The 24,434-nt window shown below is 38.1% G+C and overlaps 1 protein-coding gene across 5 annotated transcripts in view; it reads right to left on the bottom strand.

Annotated features, from left to right (window-relative positions):
- bcas3 (BCAS3 microtubule associated cell migration factor) overlaps positions 1–24,434 on the bottom strand; it is a 521,508-nt gene that overhangs the window by 315,572 nt on the left and 181,502 nt on the right. For all 5 annotated transcript variants that reach the window (XM_030152118.1, XM_030152121.1, XM_030152122.1 and 2 more), the window contains 3 exons: positions 13,671–13,795; positions 13,393–13,558; positions 13,172–13,269 (listed from right to left, as the gene is read on the bottom strand). In XM_030152118.1, the coding sequence (XP_030007978.1) occupies positions 13,172–13,269; positions 13,393–13,558; positions 13,671–13,795 (389 nt within the window). The remainder of the gene's footprint in view (positions 1–13,171; positions 13,270–13,392; positions 13,559–13,670; positions 13,796–24,434) is intronic.

Genomic DNA, 24,434 nt, shown 5'->3' with positions numbered 1-24,434 from the left:
AAGTTTTTCCTCCCAGAGGGCTTACTCCCATGGTATTTATAATGTGTTCCTCTGCGTAATCCAGTGGTTTCCAACCTTTTTTGGATCATGAGCCCATTTTAACTTCCCAAATTTTTGGCGACCTCAGACATTCAAAACTGAGACTTTTTTTTACTAAAATTAATTTGTTTTTGATCATGTAATAGTTTGCTATACTATGTTGCAAATAAATGTTAATTGTAGACGACATTTAGTCTATATAATGTATATTATTATGGACGGAGGCAGTAAATCCAGGTGTAGATTACTGCACAAAGGGAGAATTTTACTTTCCTTGGTCAAGATCTGTCCAGTCAGTCCAGCTGTGATTTACAAGGAGGACAATTAATACTGAACAAACAAGAACTGAAACTATGAATTATGAAAGAGCTGCAGCATCTGAAACTGACCACAGTGAACATTTGACACAGAAACAGAACCACAGTGCTGCAGTTTCAACTTCAAAGTTCATCATGTATTTTATGTATTATCATTGTCTCTCTCAACTCACCATATATTTTTTATTAGAATGTTTTGTTTTTTTTTTTTATTTTTATCAATACAAATTTCAGGCAGCCCCATTTGAATTCCAGGCGACCCCACATGAGGTCCCAACCCCAAGGTTGAAAAACACTGGCATAATCTTATAAGTAATGTTGTGAAAAACATGATATCATCTGCAAAATGAGAGTCAATACATTTCTGTGTTTGTTTTTTTAATGGTAGTTTGATTTTGTATATTTGACTCAAAAAAAAGTGCATTTCAGAATGTGAAAAATGTGCACTTTCCTTGATAGACAGGAAAACAGACTCAAATTAAAATGGCGAATCAAAATACTGCCCATAATTTATATCAGATCATGCAGTCCTAGTTGTCTCTGATGTTTACAATGTCATGTCAAAGCTGAAAAAGTAAAAAAAAAAAAAAAAAAAAAAGAAAAAAAAAATCTGAATGCCAAAAAGCGCCTCCACTAGTCAACATGTTACAGACATAATATTTTGGCAAAGTGCAAAAAGTATCACATGCTGTGAGATTTGACATTAGCGCGGATAACTGGAGTGGCATCAGCAACTTAAAATGGATGGAGAGGTATGAGCAGAGCACTGAATCACATATTAACTATTAACAATTTACACATCTCAGCCCTGCGAAGGATAACTATAACTGACAACTAGTTTAGAAAAGTGTGCTGGTCTCAATTAGGCTTGGACTAATACGGGATGTGACAGCCAATATCAAATCATGTGGGCTGAGGACAGTGACAGTATTTATATGATCTAATACAACAGGCTTATATTTGATGGATGAAAACTCAGTTGTGGGGTGAGAGTGCTTCTCTAAGATCAAAGTGAGTGAGAATATAAGAACGTGGAAAATTCCTGTGCTTATATTTCACTCAGATGGGCATATGGGTGTGTGCCAGTGCGTGTGAAAAAGGAAGTGTACAGTAAAGTGTGAGAGAAACTGTGTGTGTGTGTGTGTGTGTGTGTGTGTGTGTGACAGAGATCCAGAGACAGATGGGGCTCTTGCAGGCTTGAATAAGCAGGCGTGGAGAATGAGGCTTAATGTGTAGAAACGTCCCTCTCTCCGTCTCCCACCTCAGGGATGGGGTTTGTTTAACACAGCGATGGCTAATAAACTTGTCAAGTTCACATCTGGAGCACAGGAGGCGCTCCTGTCAGTGTCTGCGCACACTTACACATGTGCCAGGTGTTCGTACATGTCTTATAGGGCTATTTCGGTGTTTGACACAACCCCCTCCATCTCAACATGAACTCATCCTTCTGAACTGTGAAGGCTGCATGGTCCTTACACCTGCTTCTAAAGTCAAGATTATATTTTCAAAGAGCGGGCTGATGAGCAGTAGTAAACAGACGGCCACACTGCATCGGTAATCGGTTTCAAATCTTTTAGAACAGGCCAAATGAGAAAACAGGTTTTTAAAGGACATGCAGATTGTCTTGTTAAATTAATTTTAAAATGTGCATGTTTCAGAGGCACAAAAAAGAGGGAGAAAGAGAGAGAGAGAGAGAGAGAGAGAGAGAGAGAGAGAGAGAGAGAGAGAGAGAGAGAGAGAGAGAGAGAGGAGACGGACTCAGGGCATTTTCACACCTGAAAGTTTAAACCAATGATCATATTTTATATAAAGTACACAGTTTGGACCATTCAGTTTTGATTAACCCTCTGGTATCCAGGTGTGCTTTTTAGGCACACTTTGCTCTTCATGTTAAAAAACTTTATATTATTTTTCACAATTTAAATAAGGTTAGAATTCAAAAGTTGTTCATTTTTGCATGATCTTTAAAATTCTGGCCACCAACTAAAATTTGCACATTGTAAACAAAAGAAAATTACAAGACTAGCATCTGTCTGCCAAGTGTGCCTAAAACGCACTATTTCTTCCATTAGAACCACTGTTTTTGATCCAAAAGCCATTAAGGCATAAATCCTGCTTTTACTGATATCTGGGCTTCATTTGAGAGATGAGGGCCTAAATTAATTAATTAACGTTGTTAATGTTGCTGTTAATCATTGACATATGCCAGGCTGCAAAAATCAAATAATATGTGATCCAATTTTTATGTAGTATTTTGAAAAAAAATCAGATTTTGTGTTTTTTCAATCAAAAAATGTCGTAACATCATGATAAAAAGAGATTGTATAAAGGGTTAAAAAAATATCTAAAATGAATGATTATTTGATCTGTATGATTAGGGCTGACCTTGATTTACAAAAATAAAAGAAAATTAGAGCGGAAAAATAAATCAATATATAATATTTAATAGTTTGATTTATAGGTGTGCATTTTACACACACTTGGTGACAGATGCTAGTATTATTGTACATTTGACCTGCCGCCAAAAATAATGATGCAAATTAACCAATGTTGGAGTTAATCATTGACATATGCCAGGATGAAAAAAAAAAAAATCAAATAATATGTGATCCACTTTTTATGTAGTACATTGAAAAAAATTAATTTTTTTGTGTTTTTTGCATCCAAAAAAATGGTTTGTTTACATTACAAACACAGCATTTAAAGGGTTAAAAAATGTGACAGTTATTGAGTATTTCGTATTTTTATTTACGGCTCAAGTTGATGAAATAGAAAAAAGTGTAAAATAATTAAAAACAAACTGTATGAAATTTTTTTGACATTATTCCACAAGTGTGTGAAAAAGGCACAGTTGGTGCTTAGTAAGGGCCTTGGTGGATGGGATACCAGAGGGTTAAATCTGTAATTTTGTGAGCAGGTACAACAGTTCTGTATGATACACCTGTGTCCTGCATTCACCATCTATGTGCTGTGTCTTGACACTGATTAGCAGAGTGTGCGTTTGTTGTAAATGTAGCTCATTTCACTCTTCTGCCATTTGTGTTTACATCCGCCAAGGAAGTTATGTTTCTGCCAGCGTTGGTTTGTTTGTTTGTCCGTGTCCAAAGTAAGTTGAAAAGTTACAGATGGATTTTCAGGAAATTTTCAGGAAATGTTGATACTGGCACAAGGAACAAATGATTAAATTTTGGTGGTGATGGGGGGGGGGCAGATCTGCCTTGGCGGAGGTCTAGTTCTTCCTGTTTTGTTTATCAGCGATGGTAGGCTCAAATTAGTCTCAGAAAGGGGCTCATATCCTGTGGAAGGACACGCCTTCGTCATGGAACAGACCACTCCCATCAGAATCATTCATTTAAACAATGTAATCTAGTGCAAAAATCAAAAAATCAAAGTTCATTTCTATAGCATTTTACAACAACATAACAAAGCCCAAAGTGCTTTACATCTAAAAGCATGATTAAATTATAAGATTAAAAAAAAAAACATGTTGATTAAGTACCATAAATCTGAATAAAACAATAAGACACAATACACAGTGATAAAAAAGACTCCAGATTCAAACTTAATAGTGTCTCAGTGCTCAGGGTTTACAGCCAGTCTCAACAGGTGAGTCTTTAACCTGCACTTGAACAGGGGACAGGTCAGTGAGGACTCACAAGTCAGGAGGCAACGAGTTCCACAGTTCTGGAGCAGCAACAGCAAATGAACGATCACCCCACTGTTTATATTGGGACCTGGGGACATCCAAAACCATCTGAGAGGACGATGGGAGGGCTCCGCAGGGGTGTCAAACTCAGTTTAGTTCAGGGGCCACATTCAGCTAAATTTGATCTGCAGTGGGCCGAACCAGTAAAATAATAACAATAATATATAAATAATGTCAACTCCAAACTTTCCTCTATGTTTTAGAGCAAAAAAGTACATTTACATTATGAAATTTCAAAAAGATGTGAATAGAATAACATGAACAAACTGAAAAAATCAGTCTAATTTTAACAGTATTCTGCCTCAGTTTATCATTTACACATGTTCATTATAACTTACAGATCACAGTGGATCTACAAACACACAAAACATTTCATAACAGGCAGAATATTGTTAAAATTGTACTTACTTCTCTTAAGATATTTCAGGTTGGTCATATTTGTTCAGGTTATTCACATTTTTTTAGTGTAAATACATGAAAATATTTACATTTACAAACAGAAAAATTTGGATTTGTCATCATTCATCTGTTATTATGATAGTATTTGACTGAATCCTGCCCACTTGAGATTGAATTAGTCTGAATGTGGAACCTGAACTAAAAGGATTGTTAATATCTTTATTTTTTTCTGTTTTAAACAACAATATTTATTGAACTTTATATTGCACAATAATTAACAATATAGTCAACATAAAGCAAACAATAAGCAACACATTCCCCCCCAAATAAATAAATGAATTGAAGCAAATAAACAAACAAACAAACAAACAAACAAACAAACAAACAAACAAATAAATAAATAAATAAATAAATAAATAAATAAATAAATATCTTAGTGTAATTTTTGCATTTCACAAATTCATCCAAGGGGCTGGATTGGACCCTTTGGCGGGCCGGATTTGGTCCCTTGGCCGCATGTTTGACACCTGTGATCTAGTGAAACAATACAAATCAATACTCTCAAAGCCTGATGCAAAACTATTGTACAAGAAACTACTTTACTGCACATAACATTTTCCTTAAAATATTGACCAGTCTGTGTGTACACATTTGTTAAGAACAATATTCAATCAATCAATCAAAATTGATTTATATAGCGCCAAATCATAATACTTTACATTTAGTGCTTAATATAATATTTTCCACAAATGATAGAAGCTGCTACTTTTTGTTTTGTTTTGTTTTGTTTTTAACACTCAATAAATTCCACTTACAATGACCAAAGTCTCAAACTGATGTCTTAATTACCTCTATACAAATGATCACTCTGAACAGACGGAGATGACTTCTTTAGAGGAATGTAGTTACTGAGCTGGATCTGAGGAAATGAAAGGGGAAACATTTCTGGGAAGAGACGCTCCTGTTCCACTACGATTATTGAATCAGGAGGCAGAAATCTCACAGATACAACTGAAATGATCTGCTCTGCTGTACCACCTGACACGAGCCAGATAATATGTTGGAGCTGTAAGTTGGGTGACCTTTTGAGAAGTCACGGATACTATTGAGAGGTAAAGTGAGCTACAGTGAGAGAGAGAGAGAGAGAGAGAGAGAGAGACACACACAGGAGCTTTCTCATGTCCTGTTAAATTGGAGCAGAGACAAACAAAGCCCGTGTTGTGTTATTTATTAAACAAAAATCACAGCTCCCCTTTTTCCTACCCCATCCCTCACTCCCTCTGCTTCACTCTCTCGCCATCTCTCTTTCTTTCTCTATCTCCTCCTGCTCTCTGACCCTTGGGGCCAATAGCTGTTCCTTAATTAATTATTGATGTTCTGAAGCAGTTGGTGGACTGGCTGGATCAAGTTTCGAAACTGAGGGAGGAGGGAGGAGGGAGGAGGGAGGGGGGGAGGGGGGGAGGGGGAGGAGGGGGCCTTTCAATGGCCAGAGTCGCGGCCAGGCTCTGTTATAGAGAGCGAGTGGTCATCCCCATGGGTCATTCTGTGAGATAGCCCTCTGTGTTGGTGTGTGCGAGTGTGTTATCGCACACGTCAGGAGCCAGACTGACCCTCGCCGTTACAGCTATAAATCTATTGTCTCTGTGTCTGCCAAGGCAGCCATTCGGATGGACCTGTGCTTTTACAACACTCATTACAGCCTCTTAAGAGACAAAACATCAAAGCAATTTCACATACAGCACATTTTTTTAAGTGCTAACTTATTGAACAACACTTAAGCAGGGGTCTGTATGTATGGCTTTAGTACAAAGTGTTATTATGTTTCATTGAAACATAATAATAATAATAATAATAATAATAATAATAATAATAATAATGCTTCAATGTTATTAAGGTCCTGAATGATATTTTCTCCCAATGTATTCAATATATTTTACATTTTAACCCCCCAAAAAATACAAAAACACAAAATTACACATTAATTACACTTAAAATAAAAATTAAATAGTCACCATAATATAAGATAAGACATGCCTTTATTTGTCCCACAAGGGGAAATTCCACCTAAATTTGATCTGACAGCATGACATCATTACATATAAAATGTATAAAACGATAAAACTGACCGATGCACTGACACTGATCACATTTAAGGCACTGGGTTTAATTTGCATTTGCATCATGTTTCTAATTAAGTTTAAAATTGTACATAAACATGTTTAATTTTTTTTTTTCTTTTCCTGAAGGGGTCCAAACTATCATCATTATGTCTGCCTATCTGTTCCACTACCAATAAACAAAACCCAAGGTGGATTTATATGTTACCACATTAACTACCAGAGGTGAAATACATACTAAAAAAACATGTATAAAAAAAACATGTATTTAAGTACAAATGGAAACGCCACAGTGTAAAAATACCCCACTATAAGTTTTCATTAATCAAGTATTATGAGCAAAAAGTCTTATCGTGGATAGTATAATGATTTTATCACTAACTAATACATAATGCATTTTATTGTTATACTTCATCAATGTGGACATAATTTTAGATAATTTGTATACCAACAGGTAGTATAGTAGTATAATATTTTATAAAATCATAAGCACATGATTATTTTTATGCAAAAATCAATAACTAATTAGCATATATACAATGTAGTAGAAAACATAAGTTTGTGCTTTTTTAAACAGTCTAAGCATCGTATGTACATATAAAAGTTTCCACAATCATAAAAAAGTAAAATGAAGCGGCTGTGACATTATAAAGCCATCGTCTAACCAGCATGCCAGGGAAATACAATTAAAACTGTCAAACAGTAGACCTCGTACTGTAAGTGTTTGCTTGCAATGGCTGACAGATAAGACTGCATTTTAATTCATAAAGTATGATTTCCAGCCAACATAAAATAATGAATGCCGTGTTGCAAAGCAGAATGAATAGAATCCGATCACTTTTGGGGGTGGTTCGTTTAATGAACACCCTGGTACATATGTGCTTGCATACAGACTATGCAGAGAAACGCTCCCTTGTACAGTGCTGCGGAACAGAGTCATCTGTGTCACAGTCTTTATTGACTGTGGAGAGAGTGGTGTTTATGCCATGCTGAAGGCTGGTAGCCAGTGGCCAGTTAGCCAGAGCAGTGAAGCAGGGAGTCAGAACAAGAACAAAGGCCGCCTAGGTATTGATGTAGCCTGACCTCCCAGGGCCCGGGGCCAGGGGCCGGACAGGCCGATCTCCAGGGATAGATAAGGGGAAAACAATGTGATATATGTGGAGAGCTGGCAGAGCGCTGGACAGAGGATAGCCGTCTTGTCTGGGGCCGTTCGCTCCGCTCGGCTTTATCTCTTTGATTTGTATTTTTTTTAAATATTCATTTTGGTTGTTCTTTTATTTTTTCCTCTCTCCACATTGACGTGCCATGCTTTGCTGCCAGACCTTTCACTTGCTGGGATCCCTCCTGACTGCTCCACCTGTCCCTCTTCTCACTTTCCTCTCTTCTCGCTTTCCCCTTTTGAGTAGTACTCTGGCAGATAGGTGCTGGCATACTGACAGACTGGGATAGCTTAGTCATTATATATCATTCAAGGCTTATTTGACTGACAGTTCCTTCATTCAGCCAGAGCTACACTTACCCCATCCTTTCTCTGCCTCTCTTTGATTACTGACCCAGTCATGGCGCCACGGTTTCTCTTTACCAAACGCCTGATGTTCCAAAGCCTTCACTCTGGCCTCTCTCTCAGAGCAATTAGATCTATTGACGAGGCAACTGTGGCTGGCCTGTCATGGCCTCAAAGTCCCGAGGGAGTAGCCGAGCCAGCCAGTCAGTCAGTCTCCACAATTAGCACATTATATGACAGGTAGAGAGGGGAGGACCTCAGCCAAAACGCAGAGCCTCCGTTGCTGCCATCATCGCCCGGCTAAAAGGAACCTGCCAAAAATCCAGGTGGTAAATTATTCAGCGGTTTGTTTGCTTCAGAGCAACTTTGCAGCAAAGGGAAGAGGTGTCGGACATACTGCGGACAGCTAGATAAATATCACCTTGAAAAAAATATCTTATGTAGAAGAAAAATAACAAGACTCACTGTGGGGAAAACATCTGAATGTAGCTAATGAGGACGTGAAAACCACCCATTCATCAAAGGAAACCCCTGTTATTACAAGGATTAGAGCAGTCATTCTGTTAATACACACTGCTAACACTTCTGACTATTAGAAAAAAGGGCCCATTCACAGGCTACACATTTTTGGAGGCACAGACAAATCTGTGAATCTGCTGACATTAGTTATCCCTTAACACCAAAAATTCAGGCCTGTTTTTATCGAGCCAAAACTCGAGCCACGGTTATTATAGTTTCAGATTAAATGGGAATATAAATAAGTAACAAAAAAAAGTAAATAATGAAGACTAAATGAAAACAATTCAACAAACACAAAAAATCCTGGCAGGTAAATTACCTCACTGTTAATGGATGATTGTAAAATGTATAATTATCATATCTGATGTCAAACTTTTTTTTTTCCAGCCACTATAGCATAAAAGAAGGGCTTCCTTATATACAAAAAAAAAAAATCATAAAAACTAAATGAACTGAACTGAACCTAGTCAATTCCATAAAACTACAGTAAAATCAAAAGCTAAACTGAAAGACAAAATAGAAAATAAGTGAAAATGTCAGTCCTCTAATAACTCCTCATCTCCTGTTTGTGAGTGTACTGTATAATGTGTGTCTCTTTTTCCCTTATCTCTCCAAGGCAGTGCTGCATGTTGCCGTCCTCTGCAGGGCTGAGTGCTGCCAATAGCTGCTACAGATGGACAGGTGGAGATAGTGACCATGAAGTGGCGCCACCGCTGCCTTTTATCATCCCGTCCTGGAGGCTCCGGTCTGGCCTGACCCTGGCCCTTCCTCTCCCCCTTCCTATTCCTTTCCCTGCATACTGCATTTTTAATCACCCTGGGTCATCCAATATAGAGCCACGAGACCGGAGACCATAACCTGTCAATCAAGCACTTCGCCTTGCACCACCTTGCTGTCAGACTTACTCTGTTTGTTATACAATTAGCCAGAAGGGCTTATTTATAGAGATGTCACATCCTCAGTCACTTTTCAGTACTTCTGTTTCTTTCAGATAGCAAAAATCTTCCCTTTGACTCATCTCATTTGCTCTCTTACTGCTTGTTCTCTGTGTTGGCGATGCAAATTACATCTAGATAGGGCAACTGAACTGTAAATATTTGTGTGTCTTTTCTTTTTCCTCCACAATGACCTGAACTTTATGCTCAGCGAGAGGCGGCTGGACAAGAGGCGTATGGCTGTGCTGTAATTCATCCTAAGGTCAAATCGACTCTTTCTCCTGGATCACTTCTCCGTGGCATTGCCAAGCCCTGGAGGAAACAGCGGAGGAGAGGGGCTGGCAAAGGGGACGCATGCTGAGAAACAGGATGTTGAGTGTGTGTGCTCGGTCGCAGCGCAGAAATGGAAGGTGGCACTCCAAGAGCTACTCTGTCGGCGGTGGTGGTGCATTCGTGGGACGCTCCGACCCGCGGGGAAAATGGCAGGAGCACAAGAAGTGGGTAGAGGGCTGAACAATTATGTTTATAGCGTCTTGACCTCACATCGTTTCACACTTGGCTGATTTAGGGAATAAAGAGACACAGCGGTGCAGTGTTATCTAGCTATTGCTAATTGGATGTAAATGTTAATGCAATGAATCTGTCTCATTATGCAGCCGGATCTGCTGCCCATGCTGGCAGAGAGAATGGTGGAATAAGCTGACGCCTGTGCCCGTCACTCCAACGCATCCTCATTGCTCTGACACTAGGAGAGACCATTAGCACTAATTTGAGGAAATATCCTACCAGTTAGACCTGGAGCACTGCAGAAGTCAGAGACGAGCAGCGAGATTAGAGTAAACACAGCTCCACTTGCCCCGAAGCATCTGCAAGAGCTAATTACAGATTTTGTGTGTTTATAATTATGGAGTGAGCTCAAAACGTTGGCCTATTCCAGGGGGTGGATTGATTCCGTGTGTGGCCATCCGTGTGCACTCTGTAAGTTTGTGAATTGGCCTTTCAGATGGCAACCTAAAGTGCTCTGTACTTGTTATTAAATTAGAGGGAGTTTAGGGTGTCAGCTAATTGGTCTCAGTGCTGGCATGTCCTGAAGCAGGCGTGGACTAAAGTAGTAGTTGTGGTGTTGCCGGCAAAGGATGGACTCAAGGTGCATCACTAAGCAGAGAAAACTGGAAGTAATTCTGGGAAAGCTCAGAGGATATTAAATGTTAGAGATAGGAGGAATATCACTCTCTTAAGTATATGAGAAAGGAAATGTTATGGCTGCTTGGCGGAAAGGTCTCCCCTCAGCATGTGGCACCAATAAGAGGCCAAGGACTGGCTTTCAACAGAGTCAACATGGGAAATCAGCAGGGAATAGGGTTCACCCCCTTGACTAATGATGCATACAGTATATAACAGAAAGCATACATGCTTGTGTGTGCCTGTGCAACCAAAACATACAAGCACCTATATTTTATGATGCATACATGCATTATACAGCTATTCTATATGAAAAGCAACAATGCAACCAATAAAGGGTGTATGGAGACTGCCTTACACCCCCCCCCCCCTTTTTTTTTTTTAACTAAATTACCTTTTGTCATTTTTCGCATCATTGTTTATTTTATTATGATTGTAATTTACTGGGCTAGATTGCAAATGAGGCCTTGAGCTCAATATGTTTTCCAGCATAATCAGAATCAGAATCTCTTTATGGAAGCACATGAAGATATGTTTTGGCATCTACTCCACATACGCAACATAGAAAGGATAGGAATAAAAACAAAAGCCAAAGCACAGTGATAAACAGGACATTTAAACGGAAGAGATTATAATCTGAGACCTATTTACAAAATTTAGAGGATCTCTTTACACACAGTTATACACAGGTTTGAAATGAAATATGGACGGAGCCAGAGAGAAAGTTAGATCTGAATCAAAGTGACTACGGCAAAAGTATTACAGCCAATACTTACACTGAATGACTGTGGAAACAAATGTGCAGTGAACAGGGAGTTGACATTTTTAGTTATAGTATTCCTTCATTCTAGGGCTGCACAATTTTGGTAAAAAATAAAATCCAGATTTTTTCCTCTAAAAACTTGATTTTCGATTTTGATTTTTGGGTAAAACTAGAAAAGACAACAGAAGTCAGCATGTCGTTTTAGTGAGCAGCCCACAAAGCAAGGCACTGCTCTGACCTCATATCTGTGATGGTATCACGTGATGAACCTACAGAAGTTTTTTTTTTTTTTTCTTCAATAAATCTTTATTGAATGCAGTATACAAACAATGTATACAACAAGAAAATAACATAAGTTTGCCAGGGGGAATACACTACAATACAATGTCCAAATCAGAGCAAATACTGATGGTTTTTTTATAGCCTTTTTGTTTCCAGATTTTTTGAACAGCTTTAAATAAAGTTCAACATCTTTCAAAAAATAACTAAATAATATTTGGTTTCGTGTTACAGAACTTATATTTGTGAATGAAAAATTTAGCAAGTAAGAGAACTAAATTAATTATATAAAAAAAAATAATAATAATGTTTGGTTTTTTTCTTTTTGGGATATCTGGGCCCACAGCAGTGATACCAGTCTAAGTCAGTGACAGGCATCAGCCGTGTGTGCGTGGACCACATTAATATGAGTGATCGCCATGTGGTTCTATTTAAACTGGGGGATCCGTGCGTGGAACAGGCCGACCCAGGACGAGCTGGAGAGATTCTATCCCCGGAGCTGGTGGATGTGTGTGGGCACAGGGCTGATGACCCGCGACCCGGACCCGGATTGGAAGAAGACAGTATGGTATGGATCCAGGACAACGGAAGATGAGTGATCCCCATGCGGTTCTATTTCAATTGCGGGATCCGTGCGTGAAGCTACAGCTTATATTGCTATAAGTACTGCGGGCTCATTAACACATTTAACGTCCGTGGTCATTACACGGACTTCTGTGAAAGACTGCTCTCACAGATAGGAGGAGGAGCCTACGGTAGCCTGGAGGAGGAGCCTACGGTAGCCTGGGGGAGGAGCCTACGGTAGCCCGCAGGTGCGCAGCCCGGAGGCACGAGAAAGATGAAATCGATTTCACGATTTCCGTTTTTAAAAATCGTCCTACTTTAAAAAATCTGATTTCAATTTAAAATCAATTAATCGTGCAGCCTATTTCATTCAGCATTCAAAAAAGTAAGATGTGAAGGAGAAAATGACCATAGGGATCGAGAATTGTTGCTGATCTAAAAATAACTGGGTGTAACACTACTAACCCAAAAAAAAAACAGTGTTTATGATAAATAGAGGGATTGATATAGCGACTGATACAGAAATATGTGGTGTTTTAAGGGTAATAAAAAACAGACAACAAAATTTGGTACAGTCTATGAAAAGTCAAATATATAATAAACAGAGTTTTGTTTTGAGGTGGAAGTTAAAGTCTGTATTTCACTTTAGCCTTCATTTATAAATAAAAATAGACTGAGTGTGGCTCAGGGTCTTAGTAGTCCCAGTGACCTGAGACTTGATATTTTTCCTTAGAATTTGGCAAATGCTTTGCTACTTTGAAATGTATCTAGCACACGTAGCTTAGCTAAATGTGTTAGTTTGTGCAGAGCTATCCACAAAAAACAGGAGGATCTGCAGAGCACTTACCAGCCAGAAGGTGCTGATAATACTGCACCAGGTCTGAGGACAGCACCAAGGGGTGATTGGAGTTGAAGGGTGGCTGTAACTCATTCCATTGTGGAGTCCTGTGGCAAAAAACAAAATAAATTATTTAAAAAATAATAATAAAATAAATAAATAAAAAATAAATCAGTGAATCACCAGCTGAACACATGACATGGCTCTGGGCATTGTAAATGTAAAATTACCTGGCTAGAGTCCAGCAGGCTCTTGGACATGTGCTAAGTTCCAAAGGTGTGTCATCACTAATTTTCTGAGCACTGCTTATTGGCCGAGGCTCCAGGACATGTTCAACCAAGTTACCATAGCAACTGATGATGTACAGCGAGTCCACAACTGACTGTCTAGATTGGTCTGCAATTATGAAAGAAGGCAGTAAAAATTAAATAAATAAAAAACATTTGGCCACCATCATTTTACCAAAATACTTTTTTTTTAGCATGAGGAGCAGTGACCATGATCTAACCTTTCTCTCTTTTGATGTTAGGGTTGGTGAGGAACCAGGATCGAGAGGAGGCGAACAGGGCGGCCACACAGAACTCCCCTCCACTGGACTTGCTTGGTGAGATCTGAGGGGGTGGCTTGGCTTTGCTTCAGGAAAAAAATGAATAAAGAAAAAAAAGGACGGAAGTAACACACAACAACATCTGTGAAAATGTCTAGGGTCTGAAAAGTGCTCAAATTCAAATCATGAAGCCTATTAGAAAAATGATGTGAACCTTTTACAACAGTATTTTAATGTTGGAGATACATTTGTTAATCCTTTTAAAAGTTGTGTGATATGTTTGTTTTTGTTTTTTTTTTAATGTATTTATTCAGGACGTTCTTTTTCTCAGCAGGCCTTTGGGATTCATTTGAATGAAAAGCTTTATAAATGCATTTTATTATTATTATTATTATTAATATTATTATTATTAATATTATTATTATTATTATTAATAATAATAATAATAATAATAATAATAATAATAATAATAATAATAATAATTATTATTATTATTATTATTATTAATAATAATAATAATAAACAAGTATTTTTCCAATTAATGTGATAAATCGAAGCGTACTGATTGGTAATTTCTATACGCAAACATCTAAGACAGATAATTTACACTGAAAAACTGCGAATTTGTTATTTTACACATTATCTATATATTGTATACAAAAAAATATTTGTTTAATTATGAACTATTTCGAAATTAAGAGTTTTCAGTCAGTGTTTCTCATATATCTGAACTCTTTATTACAAGAAGGTTATGAGATTTCACTTAGAAACTATGGAATTATTTTTTAATTATTTATTACTTGGTAACCACTTCCCTGTGTCATGGTACATACACCTTCAAAACTGCAGTCTACAAATATATAAACCTCGGACTGTTATAATTGTATCCTTATGAGTAACATCTTCCTAAGAAGTACATAATTATATCTGATTCATTAGGAAACTTACATGGTCACAAATCACAGTACATGGACAAGTTGAGGTGTTAAAAAGTTTGTTTTTTTGTTTGTTTTTTTTTGTCAGTCTTTCAGCTGTAGTTGTTCTAAACTTACTAGTTGTAGTTGTCCAACATCATACTACAGTTTACCCTATCTTTGCTGTGTAAATTGGACTTCCAAAAGAAAGGTTACCTAATATTTTTCCAATAAGTGTAGAAGCAGCGTCAGCACCATGACCTAAAACACACAAGCCAGGTAGGCCCTAATAAAATCTGACTGGGCTCTATTTATACAACCTGCCAAAACATTTATAAGATATTTTAATGCAAAAAAAAAGAAAAATGAATTTCAGACTTCTTGAGAAATTTTAAGAACTTGGATAACTCCTTAATATCCTCAGTTTAAATAGAAATTTTCAATGACGTAGACCAGGGCTCTCAAACTCATGTTCTTTCAGTTCCACATTCAGCCTGATTTGATCTCCAGTGGGTCGGACCAGTAAAATAATAGTATACTAACCTATAAATAATGACAACTCCAAATTTTTGTCTTTGTTTTAGTGCAAAAAAAACCCCAAGTAAATTATGAAAATACTTACTTTTAAAAACTATCTAAACAAAAAAGATGTGAATAACCCGAAAACACTGAAATTTCGAAAGAAAAATAATTGAAATTTTAACAGCATTCTGCCTAAACCTATCATTTCTCCATGTGCATTATAGCTCAGATCTACAAAGACACTAAACACTGAGGAACAGGCAAAAAATTGTTAAAATTGCGCTGAATTTTTTTTATACATTTCAGGTTGTTCGTATTTGTTCAGGTTATTCACGTTTTATTGTTACAGGATAGTTTGTAAATGTAAATATTTTCATAATTTAATGTTATTTTTTGCACTTTGAAGTTGTCTTTATTTATAGGCATTATGTAATATTATTTTTTTTTTAAATCAGACTGAGAAGAAAATATGGAGTCATTCTTTTCTGTAGGTTATTATGCTATTATTTGACTGTAGATCATATTGGTCTGTATGTGGAACCTGAACTAAAATGAGTTCCTCAGTGGAACTCTGTGGAATTTTAGGACTGAAAATTCATTCCAGGGATCGGATTGGAACCTTTGGCGGGCCGCATTTGGCCCCCAGGCCTCATGTTTGAGACCCCTGACCAATAAAAGTGAATGATTTGAAAACATTTTAATTTGTACATGTTAAACAAAAAACAAACAAAAAAACCAACAACATAGCACTCAGCATTATGTGCGCTGTCCAAGCTGCCGTTCTTTGGCTGTCTCTTCCCTTCCTGCCACAGCAAAGAATTTATTGGGAGTTATTGGATTATTCAGCATGTCAGGACTGGTTGAGAGGAAGTGGACCCAGAAAGGCTCTTCAGCTGTAACAAGGCTCCCCCATATGGAAATGATCACAGAACAGTAGCAGGGTCTGCTATTATTGTCCGGCCTTATAACCAACCTGGACAGTAAAAAGTAGTCACAGCAGATCAGGCATGAGGTGGACTAAGGGTTTGAAGACCTATGGTGGTGTCGCACACTCCCAGAGGGGCACTTAACCTTGACCTTTGAAAACCACACTGGAACACTGGTATGGAAGCAGCACACATGCATACTTCTGTCTACACTCAGACGTTTGGGGAAAAAAAAAGACTAATAAATGCATGCAGACAGATTATATGCATGGTGTACTTTTCTAATTCACTTCACCTCTATCCAGAGAGAAAAAAAGTTAACCTATTCCTAATTCAAGTGTTCTGTGTTTTGGTTTATGTGGAAACAATGAATTTATCCAAGGATTTAAAAAAGAAAATTGTTATATTACTATGTATTTAAATAAATAAATAAACAAGTGTTCAGAGAACACAAACCTCCGCCAAGCACCCAGAACGGTGTGCATGTGTGGATCGACTATTTCTGTTTGAATTCAACAGTTTCCAGGTTGTTCCATACAGCAGAAACAGTTGAATCTTGGTACCAGTCATGTGTCTGTCCAATTAGATTCAATTCCAATCAATATTTGTTGAGTTACAATGAAAAATGTGTGGTAAATGGGATTTTCAATGTTCAATGTAAATGTCCACAGAGTCCACATTCCACAGTGGATGTGGACAATTTTGTGCCAGATACAAGATATTGTTCTAAGCTACAGGTGGATCAAATTGGAGTCGTTTTGAATTTTTTGTGAATTTTGGAAAATTGCTCAGTGATGACAGATAGGAAAATTGTAGATGTTGTGACCTTGCTGTGACCTTGAACTTTGGCCTACTTGGCCCAAAATTTCATGGGTTGGTCCCAGGGCCCAGGCCTGTCTGTGGGGAAGATTTGGGAAAGATGGGTGGAAGAGTTTTCCCGTAAAGTTGCTAAAAACAAACAAACAAACAAACAAACACGCAAAGCACAGTGATCACAATACCTCCTGGCGGAGGTAATAAATGTGTGTGTGTGTGTGTGTGTGTGTGTGTGTGTGTGTGTGTGTGTGTGAACACTTGGGCTGACTCAAAGGCCCAAGGTGAGTTTAACCACTGATATTTTCAGCTCTACTTCTGCTACCATACCTGTGTAGGCTGGCCTGTGTAAACTAGGTCTAACAATACATGAACAGGTCCCTTTTGTGCAGTCTGCAACGCTGGTGGGCGCAAAAATAAATGAATGATATTAGAAGAATAAATATGATGGAACTTTGGTCAGTGCTGCTTCCCGTTTCAGGATGTTCCCTAAAAAAATGGGATTTTAAAGGGATACCTCGACTGACACTCAATTGGGACCACACATAAGGTCAATTATTATTTTCTTTATCATTGATTTTATAGTTGTAACTAAGTTGTTTTACTCAAGCACTGTCATTGCAGGTATGTTTGAGATGCCATACTTGATCTTTAGTATTTTTATGCAACTTTAAACTTCCACTAAATCTCATGTACAAATACTGTGCTTCTTACTCTACAACATGCATCTGGCAGCTTTAACTTTAGTATGTTTTACAGTTTATCATCCCCCTCTCTCCTGGGAAATCCACATCATAACTCCAATTGTGTTGATTCTGAATGCATGTGATGAACTGAAGGATGAAGTGTTCCTTTATGGACAGAGCGAATTCTCCTTCTTAAGCTAAATAAACTCTTTAAAAACCCTCTTGGATCGACGGGAAAATGCATTGCCTCAACGTTGAAAACAGGCCTGTTTTTCTGAGCTCAGCTCTCACAGGAAAGTGATGCTCAAAACACATGATGATCATATAGAATATGAGGCTTTGCTTTGCTGTAGATTAAACTACCAACAGTACATAAAATAGTTCAAATGAGCGCAAACTGTTTCTTTTTCCAAAATGGTATTAGTATAATCGGTTGTTAATATTTTGATAATTTTACTTTAGTAAGGTTTGTGTAAAGAACTTTTAGCTGTGGTGGAGTGGAGTGGAAAATTCTCAAGCATTCATAAAACAATTGTCATTGAAGTAAATGGTTCCATCTTTCAGTCTCATTATCCAGTTCCTTTAATAAATTCATTATTGTAAAGCGAGACTAGGAAGTGATTCACATCCAAAGAGGAACTGAAGTGAGGCCAAGACTATTTGGGGAACAATCAAGGCACGACCAAGCAGATGTGGCCACTGTACAGAAAAAAATAAATAAAATTAAAATAAAGCCCCCATTGATTAGAGTTCCTCAGAAGGAAGCTGAGCGTGTTCCGTAAGTCAGCTAACTTTCACAGTGCTAAGTGCTGAAAGACCTGTTGCTGGCAAAGCTATCTTTCTGTTGCCTCCCTTCAGACTGTCAGCACCTCATAAATTACTCCCTGGATACAAGAAGATGTTGATGTCTTTGTTTAGTCAAGACTGTGTGAAAGAAGGAAAAAGCAAAAGGGAAATGGTGAGGGTAGTTGCAAGAAAAAAAAATAGATAAATAAATGAGAGAGCGAGAAAGAGAGAGAAGAGAAAAGGGAAAAGAAAAAAAACCTTTATAATGTGTATTTATTCATAGTGGGTCAAGGAGAGGAGGCCAAATAACCAAATATGTGGAATAAGCCTGGTCTGTGAAAGAAAGATGGAAGGGTAGATAAAGTCACACTCAGGATATTGCTTTGGCTAACTCCGGGGTACCCTTGCTTTCTCGTCCAAGCTCTTCCCTCGGCCTGTTTGTCTGTCAGGGCCTTCACAAGATAAAGCATTTAACAAACAGGGCAGTTCACTTTCTGTCGCTAACAAATAGGAAATGTTTCCATGACTGTCTTTGCCCCCAGTTTCTTTTTCTTCGTTCTCTCAATTTCAATAATCTTGCATCAGAATTTGTAACATTTATGATAAAACAGAATGAGTATAAGTATTTACACCAAGTACTATGTAAGCTGGGTGTACAATGGACTATTTGTATTTCTTTCCATATATATATATATATATATATATATATATATGTACAGTACAGGCCAAAAGTTTGGACACACCTTCTCATTCTTCGCATTTTCTTTATTTTCATGACTATTTTCATTGTAGATTCTCACTGAAGGCATCAAAACTATGAATGAACACATGTGGAATTATGTACTTACCAAAAAAGTGTGAAATAACTGAAAACATCTCTTATATTCTAGTTTCTTCAAAGTATCCACCCTTAGCTCTGATGACTGCCTTGCACACTCTTGGCATTCTCTTGATGAGCTTCCAGAGGTAGTCACCTGAAATGGTTTCCACTTCACAGGTGTGCCTCATCAGGGTTACTTCGTGGAATTTCTTGCCTTATTGATGGGGTTGGGACCATCAGTTGTGTTGTGCAGAAGTCAGGTTGATGCACAGCTGACAGCCCTATTGGACAACTGTTAGAATGCATATTATGGCGAGAACCAATCAGCTAAGTAAAGACAAACGAGTGGCCATCATTACTTTAAGAAATGAAGGTCAGTCAGTCTAGAAAATTTCAAAAACTTTGAATGTGTCCCCAAGTGCAGTCGCAAAAACCATCAAGCGCTCCAACGAAACTGGCTCACATGAGGACCGCCCCAGGAAAGGAAGACCAAGAGTCACCTCTGATGCTGAAGATAAGTTCATCTGAGTCACCAGCCTCAGAAATCGCAAATTAACAGCAGCTCAGATTAGAGACCAGATGAATACCACACAGAGCTCTAGCAGCAGACACATCTCTACAACAACTGTTAAGAGGAGACTGCGTGAATCAGGCCTTCATGGTCAAACAGCTGCTAGGAAACCACTGCTCAGGAGAGGCAACAAACACAAGAGATTTATTTGGGCCAAGAAACCCAAGGAATGGACATTAGACCAGTGGAAATCTGTGCTTTGGTCTGATGAGTCCAAATTTGAGATCTTTGGATCCAACCGCCATGTCTTTGTGCGACGCAGAAAAGGTGAACGGATGGATGCTACATGCCTGGTTCCCACCGTGAAGCATGGAGGGGGAGGTGTGATGGTGTGGGGGTGCTTTGCTGGTGACACTGTTGGGGATTTATTCAAGATTGAAGGCAACCTGAATCAGCATGGCTACCACAGCATCCTGAAGTGACAGCCATTCCATCCGGTTTGCGTTTAGTTGGACCATCATTTATGTTTCAACAGGACAATGACCCCAAACACACCTCCAGGCTGTGTGAGGGATATCTGACCAAGAAGGAGAGTGATGGAGTGCTGCGCCAGATGACCTGGCCTCCACAGTCACCGGACCTGAACCCGATCGAGATGGTTTGGTTGAGCTGGACCACAGAGTGAAGGCAAAAGGGCCAACAAGTGCTAAGCATCTGTGGGAACTTCTTCAAGACTGTTAGGAAACCATTTCAGGTGACTACCTCTGGAAGCTCATCAAGAGAATGGCAAGAGTGTGCAAAACAGTCATCAGAGCTAAGGGTGGCTACTTTGAAGAAACTAGAATATAAGAGATGTTTTCAGTTATTTCACACTTTTTTGTTAAGTACATAATTCCACATGTGTTCATTCATAGTTTTGATGCCTTCAGTGAGAATCTACAATGAAAACAGTCATGAAAATAAAGAAAATGCGAAGAATGAGAAGGTGTGTCCAAACTTTTGGCCTGTACTGTATGTATATATATATATATATATATATATATATATATATATATATGTATATCAGTATAAATAAGGTATTTTCCTGTATTTAATTTACAGATCATTAAGATGCTCATAAAAGCTCAAATTAAAGTTGAGGGTTATTATATCAAAAACAGAGAAAACTGCAGAGAAAGGGACTTTTTCAATAAAATCCATCATTAACTGAACATAAACCAAACATTTCCATCCACTGTGACTGATCCAACTCCATGGGTTTTACTGGTGAATCAATGTTGCAGAAGATGACGGTGTTTCCACGTTCACTACGGAGCCTCTGAACGTCTACATGGGTCATATCTGATGACCACGAGAAGATGACAAACTGCATTTGACACCAATTATTTACATGTTTTGATAGAATTACTGGAGCAAAAGGTATTAAACAGTTTAGATCAGTAGGTACTTTTAGTCAGTGATGGATGTTCAGGTCTTGATGGGTTAAAAAGAAAATTGCTTCCCATCCCTAACTTGAACAAATAAAGCTGCAAAACCTGTATCAAATATATGAGAAATTATACAGCTGGTAGTAATGTCCACCCTTTTCATGGAACTGTAAGGCCTATACATATACATATATATATATATATATATATATATGTATATATATATATATATAAATAAAAGAATTTCATGTGAAAGAGAGCATCTAGCTTCTGTAAACTGACTAAAACGCATCTGAAATCCATCAGTTCAAACATGACTCAAATGTAAGCCTAACCCAAACTAGAACCCTTACATGGGTTGCTGGTGGTTTACTGAATGTTGAGATGTTATTTCTGCTATTTCCGAGAAATGCCTCCTCAGTGTTTTCAACAGCAATGGAATAAGTGCAAACTTTCAGCTCAGCTCCTGCTTAACAAAACATACATAAGTGTGGAATGCTAATAATAATAATGAAAATGGAAATGGACAAATAAACTACAAAAAACAATTTTGTCTCATAGTTGATCTCATTTGACATTCTGCTCAGCCCTGGACAATCGGATTGAAATGGGGAAGATGACGTCACGGGACCACAAAGTCCACAAGAGGACCAGGAATAGCATTCCCAACGTGTAATGTGTGGGAGTTCTGCAAAGTCGCAGTTCTTCTTTGGTGAGGTGTTTAATTGCTGAAAGCCATGGTGTTCCATCTCTCCCATTGCTGGAAAATAAGTTAAACCCTCAAAGGCCTTGTGGTTCACTGGTTTCAATAACCCCAGGAAACACAAATCCTATTTCAGAGCAAGACGATGGTTGGTTTCCAAGAGATTGGGGCTGACGAATATACACCACACAGCGATGCACACCGAGCAGTGGAAGATATTCTAACCTCCTCATAGTCTACATGTTGTTTTTGGATGTAAAACCCTAGCTGAATAATAAATCAAAGGAAAACATTGTTTTAAACTGAAGGAAGAATTATAAATCAGTACAAGTCTTTTAAGAAGCGCAGCAGAGATTGACTAACCACACATACTGAACACATACTGAACTCACACCTACTCTATATAAATTATACAATAGACATACACACAGAGCTGACACACACCAATATGTTTATTTTTAGGTCTGTGATGGCGAGTTCTAATACTGACTCCCCACTGTGGTCTCAAAGCTGATGAGCTGGGTTTGGGCCCCTTTGAAGACACCTCAGCCAGCACTGAACTTGCCAACGGGAGCAAAGATCACAGCTCAGCTCTCCTCTGGGTACAGTGACCGCTAAAGTTTACTCATCTGTGTTTTAAATCATCTTTTTTCCCCTTTGATCTCACTTGAAGTGGCTTAAAAGTGTTGAGGTTTCTGCCTTACGACAAAGAGGCACAGCGCCAAGAGACCAGGGCTTAACTCTTCTCCATACATCGGGAGGACGACCGACAGTTTTAAGACTGGTAGTGGGGCGAGTTGTAAAAATGAGCCCATGTCATGAAAAATACAACCGAATACCATTAAATTATGAAACAAATACACAGACAGTGAACTGAGTTGGAGGTTGCTAAACAAATGGTTAATCTCTCTTTTTTTTGTTTGCACTATTGGCTTTTAGAAGGGAGTGGAATCCATTTTCTTTGCAACTTTAATTCACTGAAAAGACTACTCACATGTCATTTCCACTTTTAATTTAACAAATGAGTCCTCTTGACTGAGCTAATAGCTTTTCCTCAAGGGCATAATTCAATCTACAACATCAACCATCAAAGTCCCTTCGCATTACTATGTCCGTGGCTAACGTAAGGCGCCTCCGATGGGGGATGGAAGTCCAGTGGCAGATTCCATTTATTTTCAGAGCCCTCATGGTAAACAAACACTATGATGTGGCTTGGTTGATCTGGTCATCCAGTGACAAAAAGTCAGGAAGTAAGTAAGAGTAAGGGTAAGAGTAAGTAAGACTGCAACCGACCGAGAACGGAGAAAAAGAAGAGAGTGAGGGAGAGAGGGCAGTCATGTGGAGGACACATCCTTCAACGTCACATTTATTATTTCACAACAGCCCTTGGAAAAGAGGCAGCCTAGGGGCTCTGTTGAACACAGCGCTAATGACAACCACTGGGGAAAGTCAGTGAACATCGGAGGCTGGGGATCAAATTTTCAAGGAGAAACTACAACTTTTCTTTACCGGTGTATTTTGCTGATATACCGAGTCTTTGGAGTCAGGCTTAATGAGGCTGGTCATAGTTTAAGCTGAACGTGCCAAACTCCACTATCAGTGAGTTAAATGATATGCTTTGAACACTAAATAACCACACTGTAAAAAAAAAAAAATCCTGTTGTTTTTAAAGGAAAAAAAACTGGCTGCTGTGGTTACCAGAACAATACTGTAAAAAACACATCCAACTGTAAACATATTTACGGAGTAACATGTAGATTTAACAGTTTAAACATGTAGATTTAACAGTTTAAACATGTAGATTTAACAGTTTAAACATGTAGATTTAACAGTGGATTTCAATGGTAAATGTTCTGCACTTCTTTAGCTCATTTTCTCCTCCTTCATGGTGTCCACAGCTCTTTCCAAATCCACCAGGTCCAACTGGGACCAGTTTAGGGTCCAGTGTCTTCCATGGACACTTGGACATACGGACAGTCGGAGCCAGGATTGGAACCACCCACCCTTTGGTTATTGGACGAGCCGCTCTACCAACTCTACCAACCCATTCATTTACTAATTTAAAATGTTAAATTGTAAAATGTTTACTTTTTTATAAGATTTTTAAATATAAAAAAGCAAATACGCTGTTATTTCAACATTATGGTCTTTGCAGTTTAAACGGCACCACATTGTTTTTCAATTTACAGTTTTATTTTCTAAAAACAATAGAAATCCATCATTTCTACATACAAATCTGGTTTTGTTCACATACTCTTCCTGTAAAAACTACAGCTATGTTTGATTTAATCGTTAACACAAAAATCTTTTCAAATAAACAACTTTGCATTGTATTGTCACTTCCAGTTTTTTATGTGGCGATTTTACAACTTCTTGGTGTTAATTCTACAGTCATTTTTTACAGTGCAGCATCAAAGAGAGGTTACGGTACAATGCAACTCCTGAAAAGAAAATAAAGCCCCATCGACTTCTTTTTTATTTTGAATGTGCCACATTACTACAAAGCTTTTAGAGGCCATGCTCAGTGTAGAAATTGCCAAAAGGATTGTCATTGCTCGTGTCTCAAAGCGTACACTCTTACAGAAACAATATAGGTTTAACTAGCTCAATTTGGAGC

Source organism: Sphaeramia orbicularis, chromosome 13, assembly GCF_902148855.1.
Source record: "Sphaeramia orbicularis chromosome 13, fSphaOr1.1, whole genome shotgun sequence".
NCBI lineage: Eukaryota > Metazoa > Chordata > Actinopteri > Kurtiformes > Apogonidae > Sphaeramia > Sphaeramia orbicularis.
Note: the sequence above shows the minus strand (reverse complement) of the source record. Positions and strands in the feature narration are given on the sequence as shown.